The 24,018-nt window shown below is 40.6% G+C and overlaps 1 protein-coding gene across 4 annotated transcripts in view; it reads left to right on the plus strand.

The window, feature by feature from the left end:
- Positions 1 to 24,018, plus strand: part of SMG1 (SMG1 nonsense mediated mRNA decay associated PI3K related kinase) — a 116,421-nt gene that overhangs the window by 13,456 nt on the left and 78,947 nt on the right. For 2 of the 4 annotated variants that reach the window (XM_062179966.1, XM_062179967.1), the window contains exons 2-7: positions 14,072 to 14,129; positions 17,747 to 17,910; positions 18,431 to 18,586; positions 20,920 to 21,056; positions 22,671 to 22,729; positions 23,675 to 23,888. In XM_062179966.1, the coding sequence (XP_062035950.1) occupies positions 14,116 to 14,129; positions 17,747 to 17,910; positions 18,431 to 18,586; positions 20,920 to 21,056; positions 22,671 to 22,729; positions 23,675 to 23,888 (744 nt within the window). In that variant the 5' untranslated portion in view covers positions 14,072 to 14,115. The remainder of the gene's footprint in view (positions 1 to 14,071; positions 14,130 to 17,746; positions 17,911 to 18,430; positions 18,587 to 20,919; positions 21,057 to 22,670; positions 22,730 to 23,674; positions 23,889 to 24,018) is intronic. The other 2 variants (XM_062179965.1, XM_062179964.1) reach the window with 1 other exon arrangement.

A 24,018-nucleotide genomic window follows, 5' to 3' on the forward strand; every position in this document is an offset into this window, starting at 1 on the left:
TTCAAATAAATAAAATAAATCTTTAAAAAAATTAAAAATATTGATAGGTATAGAATTAATTTCTCTGTGATATAGTAGATCTCTTCCTACATTTTATAATGCACTTTCATTAGCTAGACGTCTGTTTTCCGTTGACTAATGAGGAATTTCCGGGTAGATATTCATTATTATTTATTATTCATACTAGCTACCGGTTGATAAGAATCCAGTGAAAGTAATGTAATCGTTATGATTATTTTCATATATTGGAGAGCAGGTACAAATAGAATTAAATAGAGAAAGGGTAATTAGAAGACAGCTTGTACCTTGCTCAATTTTTATTAAACAGTTGGAATTTAAGCTACTTTTAAAAACATCAGTTGAATGTCAGATTGCTTTTTTGTCTCTATCCTTGTGTGTGTGAACATGGCATGTGTGCATACACACATATTTTAATTTCTTTTAAGGACACAGGAAGAATGCCAGAGTCATGGAAAGGTTATACTCTGCCGTGTTTTAATTATTGGGGGAAGAAAGAATCACATATATCTTCTGAGCAAATATGAGATTTAATGAAATTTTGTATCATTGTATGAGTGTATAAACTGTTTTAAGCTTTCCTGAGATTCTGTACTATTTTAAAGTGCACTACTTAGTTTACTGAAAATGAGTAAATGGTGTTTTTTTAAGGAACTTCATATCTAGAAACATTGATTTTTCTCTTGTTGTAAAGGGAATTGTAAAAGTCACTTATTTTAAATCACTTAAACCAATCTGATTAAGGAGTGTTTACTGTAAAATGTAACAAAAGAAAAAGATAGGGTCTGTGTAGACATTGTGGGTTTAAAGTGGCTCAGGTGATGATTTTGAGCTGTTTTATAGCTTTCTTAAACTGAAGGCTGCTGCTACTGAGCACAGTGGGGGCACCATTTCTTGGCCCTTGATTGCTGCTTACTATCAGGTTTCAGTAGCTATCAAAAATTGCCTTCATTTAATAAAATTTCTTACAAATAGGGTAACTGTGATTATTTGGAAAGTATCTTCCTTTCCCAACTAGCTATTGTATACAACATCTTCCCATTTGAAATTTATCTGAGACCTTTTTATTTCTTTTTAAGCAGTAGGAAATGGTTATTTCAGGATCATCCTCAAAAAAGAAGTCCTAGTGCTTGAGTAGGAGAGTGTGCCATACATGTTTTACCTGTGATTATAGTAACATGTTTCTTTACCAATTTGATGTCTTATTGTGGTTCTAAACCTGTTTCCTACCCCAGGCCACCTAAGAGTATGTGTCCTGTAGGATTTATTGGGAATGTTGAAAAGAATCAGGGCCCATTAAAAAATAAGAAACAAAACTACTTTTTGTGTTACTGTGATTGTGTTGGTAAAATTAGAACTAGAACTAAGGTGTTTTAGATTGCTCTCTGATTTGTATTTTTTTGGGAGAATTTCTGGTAATGTCTTCCCCTTGTTGAGAAGCAGTAGTATGGAATATGAAATTCAGTAAGTACCTTTACCATGTTTGCCATTATGCTTAGTATGTATGCGTTACATGTCAAGGGGTACATGGTAGTTGGCATGCTAGAATATTGCTCTTTTGGTGCCAGAAACTTAACTGTGCCCAGCATTTGTAGATATACCATCCCGTATTAGAGTAGTAATGCCTAACTTGCTAGCAGTTTTCTTTCAAAGTGCCTATGTCCTATTTACATAATGTTTGCTTTTCTTTTTTTTTTTTTAAATAAAGATTTATTTATTTATTTGAAAGAGTTACAGAAAGAGAGAGGAGAGGCAGAGAGAGAGAGGGAGGGTGGAAGAGGTCTTTGATCTACTGGTTCACTCTCCAGTTGGCTACAACGGCTGGAGCTGGGCCAATCTGAAGCCAGGAGTTTCTTCTGGGTCTCCCACGTGGTGCAGGGGCCCAAACACTTGGACCATCTTCTACTGCTTTCCCAGGCCATAGCAGAGAGCTGGATCAGAAGTGGAGCAGCAGGGACTCGAATTGGCGCCCATATGGGATGCTGGTACTGCAGATGGCGGCTTTACCCTCTGTGCCACAACACCAGCCCCAATATTTGCTTTTCTTAGTGTGTTGTAAGTGATATTTAGGAGAGCACATCATTTTTGTTGACCAGTCTTATCTGTTTTAAAAAAAAAAAAAACTCCAGCATATTATTTTTTTAAATTTTTTATTATTATTATTTTTTTTGACAGAGTGGATAGTGAGAGAGAGAGAGACAGAGAGAAAGGTCTTCCTTTTTGCCGTTGGTTCACCCTCCAATGGCTGCTGTGGCCAGCGTATTGTGCTGATCCGAAGCCAGGAGCCAGGCGCTTCTCCTGGTCTCCCATGTGGGTGCAGGGCCCAAGCACTTGGGCCATCCTCCACTGCCTTCCCGGGCCATAGCAGAGAGCTGGCCTGGAAGAGGGGCAACCGGGCGCCGCAAGGCGGAGGATTAGCCTGTTAAGCCACGGCGCCAGCCCAGCATACTGTATTTTTAAAAAACCACAGTGCTTTTTAAGATTTAAAATAAAGAAATTTTATTTTTTATTTTATTTTTATTTGACAGGTAGAGTTATAGACAGTGAGAGAGAGAGAGAGAGAAAGATCTTCCTTCCATTGGTTCACTCCCCTAATGGCCGCCATGGCCAAGTTGTGCCGATCCGAAGCCAGGAGCCAGGTACACCTTCCTGGTCTCCCATGCGGGTGCAGGGACCCAAGCACTCAGGCCATCCTCCACTGCCCTCCCCGGCCACAGCAGAGAGCTGGACTGGAAGAGGAGCAGCTGGGACTAGAACCCAGCGCCCATATGGGATGCCGGGGCTGCAGGGTGAGGATTAACCAAGTGAGCCACAGCACTGGCCTCCTATTTATTTATTTTTAAAGGTTTATTTTTATTTATTTGAAAGACAGAGTTACAGAGAGAGGTCTTCCATCTGCTGGTTCACTTCCCAATTGGCTGCAACGACCGGAGCTACGCTGATCAGGAGCCAGGATCTTCTTCCGGGTCCAGGGACTTGGACCATCTTCCACTGCTTTCCCAGGCCATAGCAGAGAGCTGCATTGGAAGTGGAGCAGCCAGGACTCAATCCGGCGCCCCTATGGGATGTCGGCACTGCAAGCGGTGGCTTTACCCACTAGCCACAGCTCTGGCCCCCTATGTGGCATCTTAACTGTTGGGCCAGATGCCTGCCTCTTAACATTTTTTTTTTTTTAGTTGACACATAATAATCATATCTATTTATGGAGTACACTGTGATAATTCTATACATGTGTATGATGTGTAGTAATTGGGGTAATTAGAATTTTTATTTCCTTCAAATTTTTTAAGCTTATTTTATTTCAAAGGCAAACAGAGATCTTCCATCTACTGGCTCACTCTCCAAAAACCTGCAACAGCCAGGGTTAGGACAGTCTGAGGAGAGAAGCCTGGAGCTTAATTCTCATCTCCTACATGGGTGGCAAGGACCTGAGTACTTGAACCATCATCAGAAGTAGAGGTAGACACAGGACTTGATCCCAAGCATTTCAATATAGGATGTAGACCATTCCAAGTGATCCCTTAACCCACTGCACCCACCCCTATTTTCAGGATTTTTACAAAGATGGCTGTAGACTTATATTAATAAAACATTACTTTGCCTTCTCCTTGATTACAGAGTCCCAGTCTGGTTTAGAGAGCCTTTGGGATTCCTGCAGTGAATAACACTTAGGATTCTGAATCTTCTCTGTCCTAATGGGTTGCTTGGCATTTAACTGGAGAGCCTTGGGGGCTTGCAGGGTGTATTTATTTGAGATTTTCAGTCTTTTTTGTCTTGCCTCTAGTAGGGAGGTCATGGAGTAAGATTTCCTTTGAGTCTTGGCAATTTCTCAAGCCAAATAGATTGTTTTTAGAGTACTTCAAGGAGTTGCTTACAAAAGGGTAAGATAAGCAATACAAATGGCATCTGAAGTAGGGTTTCTTTTTAAGACTGAGTTAGCTTGGGGTAAAAATAAAGGCCAAAGCCAAGTTAATGCAGTGCCTTTAGCTAAAAAAAAAAAAAAATTAGCATGTACAACACTGTTTGTTATAGGAACACCAAAATCACATTTGCATTGGAAATGAAAAACATAGCATATTTTATAACAAGCAATATTCTCAATACCTGTTAAGATACAAATTCATGCAGTTGAGTGACAGAATCTTAAATTAGTGGTAGATGTCATGTGTCTCAGCCAGTGATTTTTCTAATTTTACCAATGTAGTGCTTTTGCTCTGTGTCTTTTTTTTGTGTCTTCTCAGTGGTCAGTCAATGAGAATTTAGCCACAGTTCTTGAAGCCATCAAAACAAATAGGCAATAAATATTAAGAACTCCTAGTAGATAAAAGAAAATCTGCATGACCTATCTAAGGCATTTAAAAAGTAAAATTATTGTGCTAGAAATTTAGTACATTTTACTATTAGTGACAATTTAGTGACAAATGTCTTTCTGTATCTTGGCTAGGCTAAACCTTTTTAGCTTTAAGTTCTGGTTCTTATATCTAATTGATTTAGATACCAACAGCTGTATTTATTTATTTATTTATTTATTTATTTTTGATAGAGTGGACAGTGAGACAGACAGAGAGAAAGATCTTCCTTTTTTCCCGTTGGTTCACCCCCCAATGGCCGCTGAGGCCGGCGCGCTGCGGCCCGGCACACCACGCTGATCCGAAGCCAGGAGCCAAGTGCTTCTCCTGGTCTCCCATGCGGGTGCAGGGCCCAAGGTGTATTTTTGCTTCTCCTTTTAGAATGGCTAAATGTGATAGGTAATAGATGACATGAAGTACTGAATTATTAAAAATAAATTAAATCTTCTATACCTTTACTCTAGACATGTGTTTACTTTTATAAAGTCTGGCTTATTGAGTTCTAATTTACATGCTATATAGTTTTTCAGTTTTGACAAAGGCATACAGTAGTATAACCACTATCACCACTACGACCGAACTGGACTCTTTCCCCCCAAACTTCTTGTGCACCTTTGTAGTCAGTTTCTGCTTCTAGCCCTGGGTAATAGTTGGTCTTTTTACCCTTTCTCTCCTTTCTTTCTTTTCTTTTTTTTTTTTTTTAAATATTTATTTACTTGAAAGAGCAGCAGAGAAAGAGGAAGAGACAGAGAAGGATCTTCTGTGTGCTGGTTTGTTCCCTCAATTCAGGATGCATTGAAGTATATTGATGAGACTTGCCCTTTCTATTTCTGGCTTCTTTGTGTTAAAAGTAACTCTTTTTTTTGACAGGCAGAGTGGATAGTGAGAGAGAGAAAGGTCTTCCTTTTTGCCGTTGGTTCACCCTCCAATGGCTGCTGCAGCCGGCGCATTGTGCTGATCCAAAGCCAGGAGCCAGGTGCTTCTCCTGGTCTCCCATGCAGGTGCAGGGCCCAAGGACTTGGGCCATCCTCCACTGCCTTCCTGGGCCATAGCAGAGAGCTGGCCTGGAAGAGGGGCAACCGGGATAGAATCTGGCACCCCAACCGGGACTAGAACCCGGTGTGCCGGCGCCGCAAGGCAGAGGATTAGCCTGTTAAGCCACGGTGCCAGCCAAAAGTAACTCTTAAGATTATATGAGTATGCTAAATTTTAGTTATAAAAGTTTTTTTTTTTTTTTTTATTTGAGAAGTAGAGTTACAGACAGTGAGAGGGAGAGACAGAGAGAAAGGTCTTCCTTCTGTTGGCTCACTCCCTAAATGGCAGAAATGGCTGGAGCTCTGCCGATCCGAAGCCAGGAGCCAGGTGCTTCTTCTCTGTCTCCCATGTGGGTGCAGGGGCCCAAGGACTTGGGGCATCTTCTGATTTCCCAGGCCATAGCAGAGAGCTGGATTGGAAGAGGAACAGCTGAGACTAGAACCCGGCGCCCACATGAGATGCCGGCACTGCAGACAGGATTAACCTACTGGGCCAGGGAGCCGGCCCGTACATAAGTTTTTTTAAAAAAAGATTTATTTATTTATTTGAAAGGCAGAGTTACAGAGAAAGAGAGAGAGATACCTTCCATCAGCTGGTTAGACTGCAGCAACCTGGCTGGGCCAGGCCAAGGCTAGGAGCCAGGAGCTTCATCTGGTCTCCCACTTGTATCCAGGGGTCCAGAGACTTGGGCCATCTTCTGTTGCTTTCCCAGGTGCATTAGCAGGGAGCTAGATCAGAAGTGGACTAACTGGAACTCTAGTGCCCATATGGGATGCTGGCGCTGCAGGCCACAGTTTAACTTACTGCACTATAGCAGCGGCCCCTAGTTTTGAACTTAAGAGATAAACTTAAGTTAGTTTTAATTTAAGTTAGTTTTAACTTAAGAGATAAAACTGCTGGGGCCAACATGTTGCGACAGGTTAAGCTGCTGCTTGCAATTCTGGAATCTGATATTTGAATGCAGTTCGAGTCCCAGCTGTTGTGTTTCTGATCCATCTCCCTGTTAATGTGCCTCAGAAATGTAGCTGAACGTGGCCCAAGGACCCTTCCACCCATGTGGGAGATATGGATGGAGTTCCAGGGCCTTGTTTTTGGTTCAGCTCCTCCACATTCATTGCAGTTTTTTGGGGAGGCAACCAGGAGACAGAAGATCTCTCTCTCTTCTCTTCCTGTCTCTCCCTGTCTCTCTCTCATTCTGCTTTCCATAAATATGTCCTTAAAAACAAAAAGGTAAAACTTACTTAAATTAAGCAATCTTAATTGATTTTGAGACATCATCATTTTCTAGTCCTTTCCCCTCCTCTCCTCCATACAGTGACAACTGTGTTGTTTTCTTTTCCCTACTACAAGATGTGTAGTCTAAGATAGTGTTCCTCTACCTTCAACAGTAACATCTCAAAAGTGAGTAAATGAAACTATGTGACTTAAAAGGAGTAAACTAGTATAGGACACACTTTGAGTGCTGTAAGTTTGAAGGAGTTTTTTTTTTTTCTTTCTGAAATCAAAGAGCATTTTGTATACCCCAGTGGAACTTAAAACTTACATGAAGTAACTTATTATTATTTTTGGATTATTTATTTATTTGACAGATAGAGTTAGAGACAGAGAGAAAGGTCTTCCTTCCATTGGTCCACCCCCTAAATGGCCGCTAAGGCCGGCACTGCCCCGATCCGAAGCCAGGAGCCAGGTGGTTCCTCCTGGTCTCCCATCCAGGTGCAGGGACCCAAGCACTCGGGCCATCCTCCACTGCCCTCCCGTGCCACAGCAGAGAGCTGGACTGGAAGAGGAGCAACCAGGACTAGAACCCGGTGCCCATATGGGATGCCGGCACTGCAGGTGGAGGATTAACCAAGTGAGCCACGGTGCCAGCCCCACGTGAAGTAACTTATAATATTTTTTTTTCTAGATTTCAAGTTTTTAGAGGATTGGAACTGTCTTAGTTTTCCTTTTGGAGTCTTGAACTGATATTATTAGTTTGTGCCCTTATAGTTAAGTGGTCAAGAAAATATTTTTGATTTCAATAGAACAGAAGGTGAGTTGCAAGTTGAATCTTACGTGAGAGCTAGTGTTTGGTTAGGTTAGGGGACTGAATTCTGGAGTCCAGAGAAAGACCTCAATGATAATATGCAGTAATTTTAATTAGTAAGCAGTTTTATATGCCACCTAGGAATGGGTACAATGATAAGTGAAATTGGTAGGCTCTCTGCAGAACATAGTTAAATAAACATTTCCAATAGTGTACAACCTAAGGCAGGCTATTAGGATCTATAGCATACATAGAGCTGGAACTCCTGGCTTGCTTCGGGGGAATCAGAAACTTCCAAAGGAAAGCTGAGGCTTAAAGGATAAAGGGAAAGCTAGGATTGGCTAGCGGCAAGGACAAGGCTGTTCCAGGCAGGCAGGGACTGAGCTAGGTGATACTTTCTAGGTACTGAAAGGCTAGAATGAATGGGACACAGCTGAAAAGGGACGCAAGCTATGTAAGATGATATGGGCAATAGAAGTGACGTCAGATTTTGTCTTACAAGAATTTTATTGCAAAGTGGAAATGAGATGGAGATGATGTCCGATTGATCAGAAGGTCTGTTTGTAGAAAATAGATGAGGGTATCATTTATTAAAATGGGAAGACAGGGAGGAAAGGAGCTGGTTATTGTGTTTGAGGCATTAGAACATTGAAATATTTTTTTGTTTATTTAAAAATTTTAATCTTTCATTTGACAGACATATGCAACACACACACACACATCACCTTCCAGAGTGTGTATTAGCTGGAATTGGGAGCTGTACCCAGGACTCAAACCCAGGCACTCTGATATAGGATGTATGCATCCCAAGCAGTGTGTTGCCCCTGAAAAATTTTTTAAACAATTTGGTATATAAGTTTGGATTGCAGAGTAGACTTTTTTTTTTTTTTTTAATTTTTTTTTTTTTTTTGAAAGGCAGAATTAGAGACTGACAGAGATATTTTCCATCCACTTGTTCACTTCCCAAATGGCTGCAATGGCTGGGGCCGTTCAGGGTCAAAGCCAGGAGCCTGGAGTTCTATCTGGTTCTCCCATGTGGGTGAAGGGATCCAAACACTTAGGGGGCTGTCTTATGCTACCTTCTCAGGCACATTAGCAGGGAGCTGGATCAGAAGTGGAACAGCCAGTATTCAAACTGTTACTCATGTGGGACGCTGTCATTGCAGGCCACTGCTTAACCCAGTGTGCCACAATGCCGACCAAGAGTAGACATCTCTGATAGAGGCCTACATATGGGAGTGGCATATAGCTTGGTAAATATTGCTATCAACATGGATTGAGGGAAAAAGCATAAGTGAGATGAATAGAGGGGTTAACACCAGGCTTTGAGGATCTCTGTTTTAGTAATTTGGTGGAAGTCTTACAAAGTAGGACTAAAAAGGGAAAAATCCATTTACTTTGAATTCTGAAGATCTGAGCAGTGAGGGTTTATTGCAAGGATGTTTCAAAGAGCGTTTTTCTTCAGCCCGTTTCATTCTTCTGCAAGGCACCTTGTTGCGGGACAAAGCTGATCAACCCTGCTGAGCAGCCCTGTGAAAGCTGCTGAAAGGACGAGTAGATTGAGGCTTGAAACAAATCTTAGATTAGCAAGCTTGAGGTCCAGGTGGGTTTTGCCAGGAGTGATGGGACAGAAGTTGGATCAGTGTGGGCTGAGGAGTTAGAAGGTGAATACCTGGAATTGGGGAGTATAGGCAACTCTTTTTTTTTTTTTTTTAAACTTATTTATTTATCTGAAAGGCAGAGTTACACAGAGGAGAGGCAGAGAGAGAGAGAGATCCCTCAACCGCTGGTTCACTCCCCAAATGGCTGCAACGGCCGGAGCGGTGCTGATCTGAAGCCAGGAGCCAGGAACTCCCTCCGGGTCCCCCACAGAGGTGCAGGGGCCCAAGGACTTGGACCATCCTCCACCACTCTCCTAGGCCACAGCAGAGAGCTGGATCGGAAGTGGAGCAGCCAGGTCCCCAACCGACACCCATATGGGATGCCGGCACTGCAGACCAGGGCGTTAACCCCCTGCGCCACAGCCCCAGTCCCTATAAGCAACTCTTACTTGACTGCGGAGAGCAAAGGCGGGTTGTTTGGTGGAAGGACACATGGAATTGATGGAGTTTTTCCTTTTCCTTTTGCTTTTTTATTTTTTAGTGGTGGGAATTTAAGGTTTAGAATTGACCCCCCCCCCCCCCCCCCCCCCCGGTGAATAGTGCATGTGGAGAGTAGAAGAATGATCTGGAAGACCTGGGAATGTGGTGCCTGTTGATGGACAGTTAAATGTTGGATTCTTTCGAGGTTGGGATTTTGCCAGATTGATGTGAGGCAGTCGAAGGGAGATTAGGAGATTGGCAAGAGTGTCATTAAAATAAGAAATCAAGAACTCTAATCTAGTTTAAGACAGTGAAAAAGGAAAAGAATACTTGGGTTGGGAAAAGAATCACCGAAGAGGCTCATGGGATTTTAGAGACACAAGTCCATGAGTGACATTCTTACCTTGATAGAAACAGTTACGATGTGATGAGAGTGGAACTCAGGTTATAGTGGGTTAAAATTGAGTGGAGACAAGGAGGATAGATTTTTCAGGAGGTTTGTCTGCGAAAAGTCTAGGCAGTTAGACTTACAGAAGGAGAAAGGGAGTTGATATTTTGGTTTTCTTCTTCTTCATTTTTACTTTTAATTTTTTTAAGATTGATTTACTTATTTGAAGGTCAGAGTTGCAAGTGCCCCACATGGCCACAACGCCAGGGCTGGGCCAGGCTGAAACCAGTAGCCAGGATCTTCCTGGTCTCCCACCTGGGTGCAGGGGCCCAAGCACTCGGGCCATCCTCCACTGCTTTCACAGGCCATTAGCACGGAGCTGGATAGTAAGAGGAGCACCTGGGACTCTTCACTGGTGCCCATTTGGGATGCCAGCACTGCAGACAGCGGTTTTTCCTGCTAACACCACAGCACTGGCCCCTAGATTTTGGTTTTTTTTTTTTTTAAAGGAAAGGCTTAATGCCCAATGTATGTTGGTGCTGTGATGAGCAGTGAAGTAGGAGATTATGCAACATATGTAAGAGAGACGAGGTATACCCTGTAACATAGGGGAAAGTCATGAGTCCTGATGATTCTGTAGGTAGGAGGTTTTATTTGCTCCATTATGGAAAGATGATGGGAAGAAAGGTTGTGTGTGTAGATGTATGTAAATTTGTGGATTTATTGGAAGAAAGTTGGCAGGCACTAATGGAGTGTTGAGAAATTGAAAACTAAGAGAACTGGGTCTGAGTTTTTGTTCTGCCTTTTGAAAAAAAATAAATTATTTGAAAGGCGGAGTTACAAAGAGGCAGATGCAGAGAGAGAGATCTTCAATCTACCGCTTCACTCCCCAAATGACCCCAATAGCCGGAGCTGGGCCAGTCCAAAGCCAGGATCCAGGAGCTTCTTCTGGATCTCCCACACAGGTGCAGGGACCCAAGTAGTTGGACCATCTTCTTCTGCTTTCCCAGGACATCAGCAGTGAGCTGGATCAGAAGTAGAGCAGCCAGGACTCAAACCAGCACCCTTATGGGATGCCAACACTGCAGGCTATGGCTTTATCCTCTGTACCACAGCGCTGGCCCCTGAACTATTGAGAATGAAATCAAAGGTTTTTATTTCTCATGAGGCAGGAATATTTTAAGGTTGTGAGTTGTAGAGGGAGGAGGGGGACACAGAAAGATGGATTTGTGTTTTAGAAAGAACCCTGGCTAGGTTCTTTTTGCTTTAAAGTTTTGAGCATCATTGAAAGGCTCATTGTTGTCAGAAAAGGAGTATCAGCATGGGAGAGCAGAATTTTCAGCAGCCTGACTTCTAGATGGTTGTGTACATGAAGCAAAAGTTGAAATTTGATGTATTGCCCTCTTAGAGTTACTGGCTTTTGTTTGCTCCTGGTTAATTTGATTTGAAATTATTGATATTGATATAGAGTATTTGAGGTTTCTTGGAAAGGAAAAAAACTACTGAAGCAAAATCTTCAATATGCTTGCTAGAAGACAAAATTTATAACCTTTAAATTTTGTATTAGAACACATTCAATGGTTTTATGTTAGGTGCAGAGCTGGAGAAGTGCAGTTCTCAAGATCGCCTTTGCTTCTGACCCTAGCTGGAAGTTTGTAGCTTCCCAAGAGCAATCTTAAGTTGGATGAATCACCAAAAGGACTCGTTAGAACTTTGTGAAAGCTGATACACTCATGCTCCAGTTTACTGCAGCTGAAGATTCAAATTAAAACCAGCCACGGGTCAAGGCACAAAGGGCAGAGCCCTTAGACAGTTCCAGATATGGAGCTTCCAGTCGTCTTGTCCCTGTAGAACTGGGGACAGTGCTGCTTTCCTGGTAGTATTGCCAGCCAGGAAAACTCACTCCAGCCTTCGTGTCCAGAGTTGTTAGAATTGCTGCAGAGTTGACTGTCCATGTGGCTGGCCTCAGTCTCTAGCTCCTAGAGGCTCAGCTGATTTGATGTGACTCAAAGCGTCCTTCTTTAAGTCCTGTTAGAATTTCCTATGTAGTCCAAAGCTTCCAGGTGAAAAAGGACACCCTGGGAGTGGATGTTGAAAATGCAGTGGATTAAGCCTTCTCTGGGACACCCACATTCTATATTGGAGTGCGGATTCCAGTTCCAGCCATTCTGTGCTTCTGTTCCATAATAGCTAGGAGGCAGTGGAAGGTGACTTAAGTCCTTGGGTTATTGCCACTCATGTAGGAGGCCCAGATGGAGTTCCTTTCTCATGGCATTGGCCTGGCCTCACCCTAGCTGTTGTGGGCATTTGGGGAATGAATCAGGAAGTGGAAGATACCTATCTCTATCTCCCTGTGTCTCTGGGCCTTTCAAATAATTAAACAAATCTTAAGAAAAGGGGGAAATAAGGGTATCCTGATTAGATATGATATTACAAGATTCCCTCCCAGAATCTGGGTAAAAGCCAGGCCTCTTTTTGGGCAACATAAAACTGTACAATTTTACAGTAAATATTTTCATATTTTATAAGTCTGCAGGGGTAGTTTAGTTGACAATTTGATTTATGGCTAAAAATTGGTAACAAAGAACCCATAGATGAATAATTAATATTTGTTATTATAGATTTATAGCTAAGGAAGCTTCACCAAGAAATTATATTAACAATATTTCAGTATTGCAAAACTAATGCAACTTGTTGATACTTCTAATGTGGGATGGTTTAGTTCTCTCTTATTAAATTTGAATTTAAATTTTTCTAAGAGTTTTATTTAATAAAGTCCTTGAGACTCTCACATGGATTTTTTAATCACAAACTTATAGTTTGGGCAGTATTTCTCAAATAAAATGATACACAACAAGGTCCAGAGGTATACACAGTTTCAGTCTCTCTCTTAACCCTCACGAAAGAGTGTCTGAGTCCAGGTGAGTAGGAGACATAACAGGGATAACCCTGAGTTTATTTGTAAAAAGTAGATACTTTTCTTTTTTCTTTTTTTTTTTGACAGGTAGAGTGGACAGTGAGAGAGAGAGAGACAGAGAGAAAGGTCTTCCTTTTGCCGTTGGTTCACCCTCCAATGGCCGCCGCGGTAGGCGCGCTGCGGCCAGCGCACCGCGCTGTGCTTCTCCTGGTCTCCCATGGGGTGCAGGGCCCAAGCACTTGGGCCATCCTCCACTGCACTCCCTGGCCACAGCAGAGAGCTGGCCTGGAAGAAGGGCAACCGGGACAGGATCGGTGCCCCGACCGGGACTAGAACCCGGTGTGCCGGCGCCGCAAGGCGGAGGATTAGCCTATTGAGCCGCGGCGCCGGCCAGATACTTTTCAAGTAGTAGTAACTGTTAGTGTGTAAACTTTGCAGCATATCTCACAAGTGGTCTGTGACAATTGACATTTGGAGTCTTATTGCTTTAGAGAATAAATGCCTTCCTCCTTCATTGGCTTTAGTGCAAATCTCATTTCCTGGTTTATATCCATTATAAATTAGATGTCGCCATGAAGGTAAAATCCCTTAATAAGACTAGGTAAAAACAATTTTGAAGCAATATGATGCTTATTCTGTTGGCACCACTCGATGTGCTGTTTGCATCAAGTCATTTTGGGGTGCTTTACAGAAATGCTTCCTGATAGCAAATCCCTGACTTCACCATTTACAGAGATGGCTGGTGCAGGTGCGCACGCTCGCTCACTCGTGCTCTCTCCTCCCTACTTCCCACCCCACAATGTCTCTCTCTGGTTATTCTTTCTAATGCTTACAAGAACTGGACCACAAGACCACAGTTAGCTGGGAGATACTGTCCTCGAACACATGATGGATTGTTTATGTAAGGTCCCAGGATTTGGGTCATTCAAAATGAATGGCCTCCTAGACTTACTACATTTTCTGGTTGTTGAGAATAGGTAACTAAAAAGAGCAGTAACAGTATTTGCATGTGATTTGTATGTTATAGTAAGCATTTAAGTTCTCTTATGTACTAAATTTTTTTTGGTTGCCACCTTAAGCCTTTTTATTCTGTAAGGCAAAGTGGCTTCCCATATCAATTTTTGCTTTAACATATGAACCCTAAGGGGGCTTAGTTCAACTAAAAGCACCTAACTCATGAATGATATTTGCTTCATGTTTGAACAACCAATGTTTTAACCCACTGTCTTCACTAATATTGTAACTACTGTCTTACAGATTGACTTGATGCAAAACATCACAAAGGCTCCATATTATACAGTATGCGATTTTTGAGGTATGAGCTTTAGAAACTTACCTCTCATGTGGCATGTACATCAGGCTTTAACTTCAGTTTGATCATTTTGGGGATATTTGTGCTTTTCTTTTTCTTTCTATAATTTTAGAGCATTAGAGGGGCTGTGGAGGTATTTTTGGATCCTTGCTGAGATTCTTAGCCTTAACAGATACATTTTCTTTTTCTACTAAACTGAAGCACTAATTCTGGCAGATGATAGCTTTTTCAGCCCTTTTAACTAACTAGCTTAACATTTATGCCTGCCTCTTGGGGTTCAGATCTGCCTTTTCTATTTTGTGCCTTTGATTGCCTCATTTTAAATGTTCATTTCCATTCTTTAACAGTTTTTCTGTTTTATTGGGCTGGGATGATTTTGTTGATAATAAACTGCCTAATACATTTTTTGAATCCTAAGCAGTCTAGATATTATAAAATAGAAATTTCCTATAAATGCTGAACCATTTTGTGCTTTTGGGTTTGGAATACTTATAACCTGAATTCTAGTTGGAAATCTTTTGATCAATTTATATTCAAGAAATTGTCAACTAGGGAGTTTTTAGGCAGTTTTGGGATAATGGTTTTGTCTTAGTGGATTTTTTTTTTTTTTTTTTCCCTATTTCTGAGAATCCAACTTTTGGGTGGGAGGGGGGAATCTGTGTTCACAACTCATGGCGTTTAAAAACCAGTGTTTGTAACAATTTGAGAAGTTGCTCCTGGTTTTTACAGTATAGCTTGAAATCTACTAACTCCTTATTAGATATGTGGTTAGTAATAGGGTTACTTAAGTTCTTCTTAAAATAAGCTGTTGCATATTGAGTGTAAGAACTTGTTTTGATTGTATCCATATATTCCCAAACTATTTGAATATTAGCTCTCTCTCAAATTGTAATCCTTGAGTTTTGTTTGTATTTTGGTCATAATACATTTTAATGTACCCTGCAAACTAAGTATTTAAGAATTCATTATCTTATTCAAGCCTCACAGTAGCTTTACATGATAGATGGATATTCCCATTTCATGTAAAAACACCATTGAGTTAAGTGTTGTATGCAAAGGCGCATGAGCGTTTTCAGTCCTGGAACTGGGAGTGGAGCCCAGATCTTTTTTTAACTTGTATTCTGTACTGCCTTATGTTACTACTGTGTCACCAGAAATCAATACAAATATTTAACTCTTAATAGGACAGTAAATGTGATATGTAAATATAATAAAGACATGTTTAAACATTGGTAGACTTAAGTTACCTTTATGTTTTAGAATTAGTAATGTGTTTTTGTTTACTAACAGTTTATTCTCTACCAAGTTATATTCGTTGCCATACATACAAATTCAAAACCTGTCAGAAAAGTTCATAAGCTCTGTTTTATTTTTTAGCTCCCTTTAAGAAAGTAAAGGCATATTAAGGTTTATTATGGGTGCATATTTGATGTGCTCTACTTATTTGTTTATTTATTTATTTTAAAGATACACTTATTTATTTTGAAAACCAGAGTTAGAGAGAGACAGACACACACAGAAACAGAAACTTTTCATCCTTTGGTTCACTCCCCAGATGGCTGCAATGGCCAGGGAGCTTCATCCAGGTCTCCCATATGTGTGACAGGGGCCCAAACACTTGGGTCGTCATCCACTGCTTTTCCCAGGCCACCAGCTGGGAGCTGGGTTGGAAGTAGAGTAGTAGGGACATGAACTGACAACCATATGGGATGCCACCATTACAGGCTTAATCCATTACACCACGTTGTCCACCCTTGATGTTCTATTTTTAGATACGTGGGGAATATCTACTAGTTTAAAAAATGTTCTTATGGTCCACTGATAATTAATGATATTTTACTTAGAGTTAGTATACTTAGACAATATCCTCACACATTTTTCTTGAAATTTCCTTAGATTTTATTTTTCCATGTTAGAATTCCTTAGCTGTGTCTGTGAATAATGAATTCGAATATTGGAAGGGAATACTCCATTATGGAGCCTTAGTTATTTTAGTATGCTAGATTATGGAATTTTTGTCAAGTCGGAAGTAATTTAGACTTGTTCCAGGTAGGAATTCAAATTTAATTGGACTTGCATTCTATTACATTAATATTGATTGCTAAATACAGATCAAGGTGTCCAACTGATTGAGTCTAAGCAAAGTTTCATGGTTAGTACTTTTGTAGGAGGGGGCAAGGATGGGATGATGAACTCCATATATCAAATTGAAATATATAAATATATGTACATGCACACATACATATAAACTGTGACTTATACTCAAGGGGGAGGGGCACAATGATCGAGGAATTCAGCTTAGTTTCTGCCCTTGACACAAGTGTCTTAAGCTTCTCCAAATAATTATAGTTTCAGAATGTGTTAGTGTCGTCTTCAGTGTTTTGTATTATCTGCTTGGTTCATAGTCTGTGGTTGATGGTTGAAAGAGTAAAACTCAAGAGAAATCCTGTAGCCCACTTCTCTGTTTAACTGATAAAAAATAGAGGCATAGAGCAGACAAGAGCTGATACTTAGGTATAGGCACTAATTTTATCCTGTGCTGCACCGCTTGTTTGTTAATATCCAAGTATCAGATATTATTCTAAATAGTACTTAGATTTTACATAGATTATGGATTACAGCCTTCAAATTCAGTCTTATTAAATTTCTGAATACCTTATTTTTATTTTAAATCTTTGTTTCCTTATGTTTTATAATTATAATTGGTACTTTTTATAGTTAAGGAATCTTCAGAGGTCTTTGTATTACAGTCCATAAAGTAATTATATTTCCCAGCTAAAGTGTTCTTTCCTTGTGTTTGCTTTCAAATGTCATTCTGTATTTTCCCACCATATAATTAAGGATTCTCTGGAAAGTTTAGGGCATGTTGCCTTGAGGCTATACTTTAAAATGATTTGGTAACACATTGCCCCTGCCAAATGCTGCCAGTGTTTTTTATGTTTATGAAGAGTAAAATTTTTTGACTGATAAACCTTCTCCTTGGGAGAGAGTTTAGGAAGAATTACTCTTTTTGTTGTCATGTGAAGAAAATCCTGAACCAAAGTGGCCAGCTGCCCCATTTCCTGGGGTATAGGCTTAATTTTGCTCAAACCAGTGAAGTCCTAAGCAATCAACCAACTCAGGCTGGTCACTCAGTCTGATCCTGGCAATTATTAGTATAATGGTCATGGTTAAATATAAAAGATGGGGAGATGACACTGTCATGTAACTGGTAAAGCCGCCGCCTGCAGTGCCGGCATCCCTTATGGGCACCGGTTTGAGTCCCGGCTGCTCCGCTTCTCATCCAGATCCCTGCTGATGAGCCTAGGAAAGCAATGGAAGATGGCCTAAATCCTTGGGCCCCTGCACCCACGTGGGAGACCCAGAAAAGGCTCCTGGCTTTGGATCTGCCCAGCTCTGGCCATTGGCGGCCATTTGGGGAGTGAACCAGTGGATAGAAAACACCTCTCTCTCTGTATCTGCCTCTCTGTAACTCTACCTTTCTAATAAATAAATCTTTTAAAAATATATTTATAAAAGATGGGGAGAAGAGAGAGGCCTGTTTAAAAGAAAAATTTATTATTTGGGGTATTTAAAATGTTTGTTTAAAGTTCTAATTTTTCATTTTTCTCTCTTTTCAGAACTGATAGTGCATCAGCCGACCCAGATAATTTAAAATATTCTTCATCCAGAGATAGGGGTGGTTCTTCTTCTTATGGACTGCAACCTTCAAATTCAGCTGTGGTGTCTAGGCAACGGCATGATGATACCAGAGTTCATGCAGACATTCAGAATGACGAAAAGGGTATGTCTATTTTCTTACTGCTCTGGCATGAATCTTATTCATGTGTCATTTTCATTCTCTTCTCTCTCTCTAACCCTTCCTTTTTCTCTAGTGCTCTCTTTAATATAAACAATATTAAAATATAAATAATAGATATTATTTCCGAAAACTTTATACATTTTCCCACTTTTTAATTTAAGTTTTTGTACATGTAATAAATGCGGTTTGCTTGCCAAAAAGTACAGTACTTTCACTTTGGTCATCCCAACCACTCTCTCCTCTAGACTTCAATGAGTTCTTAAAGTGCAGAAACAACTTAATTTAGTTTTAATTTTTCTGCTTATCTTCTAATGAAAGAAACTGAAAGATGAATTATTTCATGGCAGACAGCACAGGTGAAAGGTAGAAGCAGCAGCAGGGGCTGGTTGAGCAGTAGGGTTAGGGTTAGGGTTAGGGTTGGGCAGTAAGATCCTGAACTCTCGGGCATTGATTGAGTGAAATGAAGAACCTATTAAAATAATGTGAACATTGCTGTTTTCAGGTGGCTACAGTGTCAATGGAGGCTCTGGGGAAAATACTTATGGTCGGAAGTCGTTGGGGCAAGAGCTGAGGGTGAACAATGTGAGCAGCCCTGAGTTCACCAGTGTTCAGCATGGCAGTCGTGCTGTAGCCACCAAAGACATGAGGAAATCCCAGGGTAAGGCCTTGACAAGACCCCGCCCCTCTCGCATGCCTGCTTCTGATGCCTTGCATGTCACGAGTTGATTAGTTTATTGTGAGTTACAGAGCACGCATGAGTAATTCTTACTTACATTGTTTTCCTGTAAACTGCTCATCTCCGCCCAAGAAAGGTTTTTTTTACACTTTTTAAAATAAAGTTCCCTTAAGATAAATATAGAAGATTAGATGAGATTCTAAAGAAAGGGTTACCCCAGTGATCATGAATACTGAATGTATAGCGGGCACTTACTGTACCGAGTCCTTGGTAAGTATATGAACCACTCTTTTCTGTGGTTAAATATGCTGATACCACATTCTGCCTTCTAACACATGTGCCTTGAAAATTCAGAGGATTATAGACTAAGATAAATATATTCCTTAAAGGGGAATTTGTTGTGTTAGTAAAGCAGAAATTGAAGTGTTTTATTAAAATGCTTTGTTGGATCTAATTATTCTGCACATTTGGTTTATGCCTACCAACGCTCCCCCACCCCCCACATGTATGTGTTATGGGTATCTAGGTGAATATCTTTGTCTTTTCAGCCTTTTGGTGTGTGTGTGTGGGGGGGAGGAATATAACTTTAAAACACATAATTTCCTATGGGTGAATTTTCATAACTTAAATGACTAAGTTAAATACTATTTTTTTTTTTTTAAGATTTATTTATTTATTTGAAAGAGTTACAGACAGAGAGGAGAGGGAGAGGGAGGGAGAGAGAGAGAGAGAGAGAGAGAGAGAGGGGTCTTCCATTGATGGTTCACTCCCCAATTGGCCACAATGGCTAGAGCTGTGCTGATCTGGAGCCAGGAGCTTCTTCCAGGTCTCCCACATGGGTGCAGGGGCCCAAACACTTGGAACATCTTCTACTGCTTTCCCAGGCCACCCACAGCAGACTGCTGGATCGGAAATGGAGCAGCCTGGTCTCAAACCAGCTCCCATATGAGATGCCGGTGCTTCAGGCCAGGGTGTTAACCCGCTGCGCCACAGCACCGGCCCCACTTAAATACTAATATAGATGTTGGTTCCTCTTCCTCACAGGTTCAGCGTTAACACATTTTGCTAGTGACAGAATTGTTTATAGAGCTTTGATTCCCAACTGCTAACCTAATGGCATTTTCCATATCCATCCTGCTGAAATACTCTGTGGACTAGGAGTTTGTAAAAATCCTGTTCTTTCCTCAGATAGGATAATTTCTGTCTATCAACTTATTTTGTCATGCCTTAGAAATGAAACTGTCAGACCTATTGATGTGATTTGCTTATGTACGTATTGGCTAATTATAGTAAATAGCACAGCTAAAAAATTGCTTTAAAAATCTAGTCTTTCAGTGCATCCTTATTCTGTTACCAGTATTCTTTGCATTCTTGTGACTAAGGGATAAAGGGAAGAGAGGTCCATGTCAGCCTCTCTCTAGCTGCTGCATGTCTTGCACACTTGTAGTTAGACACCTGTTTAACTGAATCTGTGCTTGCAGTTTGCCAAAACTTTGTCCTAAAGAAATGATGGTAATGTAAAAAAGAAGCTGTTTTCCAACGGGATAACTGCATGAGAATTCCTCATAAAAAGGATAGGCTTGTTTGTACCCGATTGAGACTTTATCCCAACCTGTTGAAATTGTTTATTACCTATACTGTGCTCTTTCCCTGGGTGTTGAAAACATTTTAGAATGGACCTGGGCTGGCGCCGTGGCTCACTTGGCTAATCCTCTGCCTGTGGTGCCGGCACCCCAGGTTCTAGTCCCAGTTGGGGTGCCGGATTCTGTCCTGGTTGCTCCTCTTCCAGTCCAGCTCTCTGCTGTGGACTGGGAAGGCAGTGGAGGATGGCCCAAGTGCTTGGGCCCTGCACCCATATGGGAGACCAGGAGGAAGCACCTGGCTCCTGGCTTCGGATCGGCACAGCGCGCCAGCCATAGCAGCCATTTGGGGGGTGAACCAACGGAAAAGGAAGAACTTTCTCTCTCTGTAACTCTGCCTCTCAAAAAAAAAAAAAAAAAAAAAAAAAAAAAGGACCTGAAAAAATTGGTATCTAAACTGTTGTATGTCTCAGCTGTGCTCTGGAATGAGATGTTCAGTTTGGTTAGGATTATACATTTATTCTTTCCTTTGGCAGATTTTTTTGAGGATTTACTATGTGCCAGGAACTCTGGTGGGGCTTGATTTATAGAGTTGAACAAAGAGTGACAGGACCTGCATTTTTTGAGCTTTTATTGTCCACTGGAATATGATTTTTGATGTACTTTAAAAATGTTTAGGCCATTACATTTCTGTTTCTTTATACTCAATGGGTGCCAACATGTTTATATGTACAGAGCGATCGATGTCTTATTCTGATGAGTCTCGACTGTCGAATCTTCTTCGGAGGATCACCCGAGAAGATGACAGAGACCGAAGACTGGCTACTGTAAAGCAGTTGAAGGAATTTATTCAGCAACCAGAGAATAAGCTGGTTAGTGCAGTATGTGTGGAAGTGTTGTTGATTTTTGTGTTTCCATAATAAACTAGATAATGCTGTCTGGAATGGTGTACAAAGGGAAAAGATTTGCCTCTGAGACAGAAAAATAAGAGAGGTTTCTTAATCTGTATTTTTTGGCCTACAGTATGATGATCTAGAACTTACTATCCTGTAATGTACATTTTATCTACATCTGTCCATTATTGGATCCTCATTGACCATTTCCAGTTAAGTGCTTTTTGTTTTAAATGTTCATTTTCATCTACTTGAAAGGCAGAGAAACAGAGAGATTGAGAGAGAGATTGAGAGACTCTCATCTGCTAGTTCACTCCCCAAAATGTACGGAATAGCCGGGTGGAAGCCAGGAGCCTGCAACTCCATCCAGATCTCCCGTATGGGTGGCAGGGTCCCAGGCACTTGGGCCATCATCTGCTGCCTCCTAGAGTGTGCATTAGCAGGAAACTGGATCAGAAGAAGCAGAGCACCTGAGACTCAAACTGGCACTCCAGTATGGGGTGTGGTGTCCCAAGTGGTGGCTTGGTCACAATGCCTGCAACACTTTTAATTTTTAACACATTGGGGCCAGCGCTGTGGCATAGCAGGTTAAGCCACTGTCTGCAGTACCGGCATCCCATATGGATGCCGGTTCTAGTCCTGGCTGCTCCGCTTCCGATCCAGCTCTCTGCTATGGCTTGGGAAAGCAGTAGAAGATGGCCCAAGTGTTTGGGCCCCTGCACCTGCATGGGAGATTTGGAAGAAGCTCCTGGCTCCTGGCTTCAGATCGGCGTAGCACTGGCCTGTTGCAGCCAACTGAGGAGTGAACCAGCGGATGGAAGACAGCTCTCTCTGCCTCTCCTTCTCTCTCTGTGTAACTCTGACTTTGAAATAAATAAATCTTAAAAAAATTTTCTTAAAGCATATTTTAGCCTATGGATAATCTTGTTATTAGAGATTGAATAAAACAGTTTTGTATTCCAGGACCAAATGTGTCTATTTTTCATACGTGAAATTGTGGAAATGGCGCATATTTTGGTCATTTATAAGTTTTGTCTGGTGGCCAAGTTAAGTAAGTGAAAAAGCCCTTTAATAGTCAAAGTACAGAAGTAGTAACTAATTTTTCTTCTGCTGAATTAAGAACTTGATATCGAGCAAGAGAAGGTTTCAGAGTAGGTTTTTCCCACCCGGTGTTTTCTTTTTTTATCAAGTTTTGAACACGTAGCAAATTCAAAGAATTTTACGGTGAACTTCTTACACCTACCATCTAAATTTTGCCATTAATATTTTATCATATTGCATTATTACATGTTTCTACCCCCCTCCATTGATCCATTTTTAACGTGCATTTCATAGTAAAGAAAATGTGATTTTTGAGTCTAGTTTTCATTGATGATCATGTTTCCTGAGGATGAATTTCTTCATAGTCTACAAGGAAGCTTAAGATATTGCTGGTTCGCTAATTGGGTGCTGACAATAATAAGGAAATTAAGGTGCTAGCCAGTTGTAGTTTGGAGAATAAAACAAGTAAAGAACATAGTATTCTTTTTTTTATAGTATTCTTAAAATATGAATATTGGACGTTTTTATAAATATGTGTGTGTTTTTCTTAAGGTACTAGTTAAACAGTTGGATAATATCTTGGCTGCTGTACATGATGTGCTTAATGAAAGGTAACTAATTATGATAATGAATTTATATGGCTTTGAACTATAGTTTTTAGATATTAAAAACATACAAGGAGATATGCCATTGGTTTTGTTTATGAACATTGGACGTGTCACGGGGTCATCTCATTTTTCTCTGTATTATTTGTATGTTAATTGCTATTGAATTCAAGTGAGAATCCACTTGAATATCTTATTAATTTGCTAATCTGACTAAGTATTGACTTACGGAATGCATAAAACTTTTGATGCAGGCATAAATGAATGCTTAATTTTTCTATATCAGAAAATTTTGGGACCACTTAGAAGAAACTCCTTACAAGGGAGCTTCTTTCTTGGGGGAGGGGGAGCAAGGGCCTACTGGTGTTTCCCATAGGCGTATGGAATCATTCTTCATATACTAGTTATCAAAGAATTGTGTTGGAGGATACCCAAAACTCACCTCAGCAGACTGCAAACCTAACTGCCTTTTGATAACTTTATTTTATCTAGTTACTTACACTTAAGTCAGTGTTGTTATCCTTTTCAATTTATATATTTAAGTATTATCGTTTCCTATTTTATAGTCCTAATGTGTAGATTATCGTATAGAAGGTAATTACTTACATTTTAGGGTGTTTTATATAATTTACTGCTGCCTTTTTCTCTGAATCATTTAGTGTAGTTTGAGATGAAATTTGAAGCCTGAATTTTAGCATTTTTGGGCCTATCCTTACTGTTTATAAATAATTAGTTTTGTAAAAGAACATCTAATGTCTGACAAACACTTCTGGGCACTGTAGAATAAACAGAATAGAGTGTATGAGTGGTTGAAACTTGAACCTTTTATGTATTTTCAGCAGAAATTTTTAAAAGTCATTTAAGATGTTCTTTTGTAAGATGTCATTCCTGTCATCTTTGAAAGCTTATGATTTTTGTGTGTGTCTGTTTTGTTTGTATTAAAACAAACAGCAGCAAATTGCTTCAGGAGTTGAGACAGGAGGGAGCTTGCTGTCTTGGCCTTCTTTGTGCTTCTCTGAGCTATGAGGCTGAGAAGATCTTCAAGTGGATTTTTAGCAAATTTAGCTCATCTACAAAAGATGAAGTTAAACTGCTCTACTTATGTGCCACCTACAAAGCACTGGAGACTGTAGGAGAGAAGAAAGCCTTTTCATCTGTGATGCAGGTAGGAACCATGGGAGGAGGGATTGATGCTGTGTTGAGAAGAGAGCTGCCCTTCACGCAGTGTCCTTGAGCGCGTGAAGAAAACAGACTTAGAATAGAGGTCATCCACAAATAGTGAATATAATGTAAAT

The sequence above is a fragment of the Lepus europaeus genome, chromosome 21, assembly GCF_033115175.1.
Source record: "Lepus europaeus isolate LE1 chromosome 21, mLepTim1.pri, whole genome shotgun sequence".
Lineage (NCBI taxonomy): Eukaryota > Metazoa > Chordata > Mammalia > Lagomorpha > Leporidae > Lepus > Lepus europaeus.